The 2913-nt window shown below is 38.4% G+C and overlaps 1 protein-coding gene across 1 annotated transcript; it reads right to left on the bottom strand.

Moving 5' to 3' along the window:
* Positions 1 to 1301: 1301 nt before the first annotated feature.
* Positions 1302 to 2474, bottom strand: LOC147490056 (protein LURP-one-related 15-like). Its single transcript, XM_086573013.1, has 3 exons — positions 2096 to 2474; positions 1756 to 1983; positions 1302 to 1671 (listed from the first exon to the last, which is right to left on the bottom strand). The coding sequence occupies exons 1-3, from the start codon at positions 2408 to 2410 to the stop codon at positions 1540 to 1542; spliced, it is 675 nt and encodes a 224-aa protein (XP_086429139.1). The 5' UTR covers positions 2411 to 2474; the 3' UTR covers positions 1302 to 1539.
* Between the last annotated feature and the right edge of the window lie 439 nt (positions 2475 to 2913).

Raw genomic sequence — 2913 nt, 5'->3', positions numbered from 1 at the left:
TCATTATCTCCACAAAGACGTGCCTCACCGGCTCGTACCCAACCAACAAGACGTAACAGCAACCTAAGCGCAGGTCGTCCCAAACATCAGATCCAGCCAAATATGGAAGCAAATGATCTATCGCAATCCAGGAGCTCAGTCAACGCACTAATCAAGGGGACATTTACTTTGTAACATCAGGAGTAATGGCGAATCATCAAGATAGCACAAAATATGGGTCTATATCTGATAACGGCTTGAAGTAGATAAGAAAAGTCAGCTCAAACTTCTATAAGTAGAGAGATGAACTACGTAAGGCTTGATTCAAGTTCACCCAAGAAACTTGATACGTAGGCAACTCTTAATCCCAAGCAAGAGTGCAACCATTCCCATTTAACCTCAACACCAAGTCGTAAACAGAAAACAGTACATCTATAGCAGATAACTAAAAATTCCACATCAGTCGATGTCATTCCTACCTCATTGATCTCATTAAGAATCACTACCAAAGGCCAAAGCAACAATGAAAGCATAGTCGACGTGTGGGTACACACTACACAGTGACCATGTATGAATCTGCAATGACGTTCGAAGAGTCACCAAGATAGACAACAAATGATCTCTACTCCAACCAGCTTCCTTTGATCTTGAAATCAGATACATCCTCTTTGATAACTGATGCAAGGAACACATCTAGTTAAAAGTATTAAGCTGAATCGCGCGCGGGGTCCTTGATCAGAACTATCACCTCTGTAGATTACACTCTCCTTCCACGTATGGTACTACGTGCAGACATAATCTGAAAGAGAAATTGAATAGTATCTAAAGAGTTCTCTGAATACTAATCTAATGCAGGTACGCTAGTGGGCAAATACTTACAAGCATGAGTGTCCAACTTACAAGCATCAGTATTCAGTACGTTTCTCACTGCACTTCTACGTGGTAACACCAATTTGTATGGCTATGTGTGTTTGTGAAAAACATGCACTTTTTTCTAATCAGTCACATGTTTTCCGATAGAATTGTTGTAGAAGTGAAAGAATCTGGTTCCGATTCAAGGAATCAATTTGAAACTATTACTGACCAATTTATGGACATTGTTTTAAATTTTTAATTAAAGATATTACTTTAGGATGGTCGCCAATTTTATTCTTACGCTTTAGCTTCTCTGACTCAACATCTGACGACAATAATAACAAAAATAACATACAAAATGGACAGGTAGACAATAATACAAATTCAGACTATACTTTTATTGTAAATTTTTTATATTGTAAATAACAAAAATAAAACACTGATGCTCAAAATGGACAGGTAGACAATAATACAAATTCAGACCATAGTTTTTTATTATTATGAGATTAATCCCCAAGGCAAACATACAAAGCATATATCTATGTTTATGTGTGAAGGATGATTGCCAGAGAACTTCCATATTACAGACTCACAGTACACAGACTTACATGATCCACCATGGATAGACAGCATAATAATACTAATAACCAAAGGAGAATTTGTTATTTTGTTCTCCTTTTATTTGATCACACACATTATTCTATTCTAATGGATACACATTGTGTCCAGGAGCACGATCAGAGCAGCAATGAAAGCCTGGTCAACTTGCGGATACACTGTTACCATGAATGTGTTCCTTCCAAGCACCACGCCCGAAATATTGAGCTTCTGTTGATTCTGCATTATTATCAATAAACATAGTTAAGAAACTGTATTAACAGTATGTTTCCAATAGTAATATTTAGTTACTCTGTTTCTTACTTGGGCTATTATGGTGTTAGTTTCTGCTTTGTAGATGGTGCATGATCTACCAATCAAGCTGCCTTTCGCGTTATAATCACTGATGTTTTCCTCTTTGTTATCCACTAGGAAGACTTCTATTTCGGTCGAAAGCTGGACAACTGAAGGCTGCTTAGCAGTGAATATGACTTCCCTGGGATCCTTGCTGTTTCCCCTGTACACTTGCCATCTGTTATGTGCACTTGGCAACTGAAACCACAACAGCGGATTTACTAAGCAGAAAGTCTACATTATATTATTTTTAGTCCTTCAGAATTCCATTTTAGTATAAAAGGGGAAAAAAAATAGACGTCACAATTACCTTGCGCGCCATTGATAGGATAGGGACTCCAGAGGCGTCGCTGAGGACTCTCCGGCCTTGGTAATATGGGAACTCAGCTTTAACCTTGAACACTACGTTTCCAGAAACATTCTTGATTTCATAGTCACCGAGGGCCATTTTTTTTACAACAAGGTCCGTAGGAGAAGATGCACAGAATTTTGCATCAACAACAACCACTTGGTTCTGGTTAGTAGCATTGGTTGCTTGATTCAGAAGATCAATTGCACCATTAGTTATGCTTGCTGCCTGAGTTATCATAGTAGGATCGAGAAGGCCCATAACAGCAGAAGCCATTAAGAATGATATGCTAAACAACTCAAATGTACTGGACTTGTTTTGCTTGTGCTCATTGAGGTGATAGACTGAAACTATTTATAGACACCAAATTTCAAGCTGCAGTCCAAATTAAACCCCCAGCAACTTTGCTAATTAGACTTCCACCCCCAGTTCTTTCATTATTAGACTTCCACCCCCAATTTCACACCTTGACCAAGTTAGCCCTCTTTGACTGGATGTCATCTGTCAGGGGCATGTGCAATATCAATTACACCCTTAACCATATAAAATTACGAAAATACCTTTTGACCTTTGCAAGACCAAAACCATTCCAAATGTCATGTGTCCTGATCACATCCATTTAATCCAACGAACAGAAATATTTCTCCTAAAAGACATCAACTACCCCTACCCACCTAAAATTACCAAACTAACCTCATTCAAGTTTCACTCAAACACCACGTGCCATCATCCTAACTAAAATCATCAACGGTAGAGATGCTTTCATGCAGAACATGTCT

The sequence above is a fragment of the Coptis chinensis genome, chromosome 7, assembly GCF_015680905.1.
Source record: "Coptis chinensis isolate HL-2020 chromosome 7, ASM1568090v1, whole genome shotgun sequence".
NCBI classification, from domain to species: Eukaryota; Viridiplantae; Streptophyta; class Magnoliopsida; order Ranunculales; family Ranunculaceae; genus Coptis; species Coptis chinensis.
The sequence above is the reverse complement of the archived record's forward strand: the minus strand, read 5'-3'. Positions and strand labels throughout refer to the sequence as shown.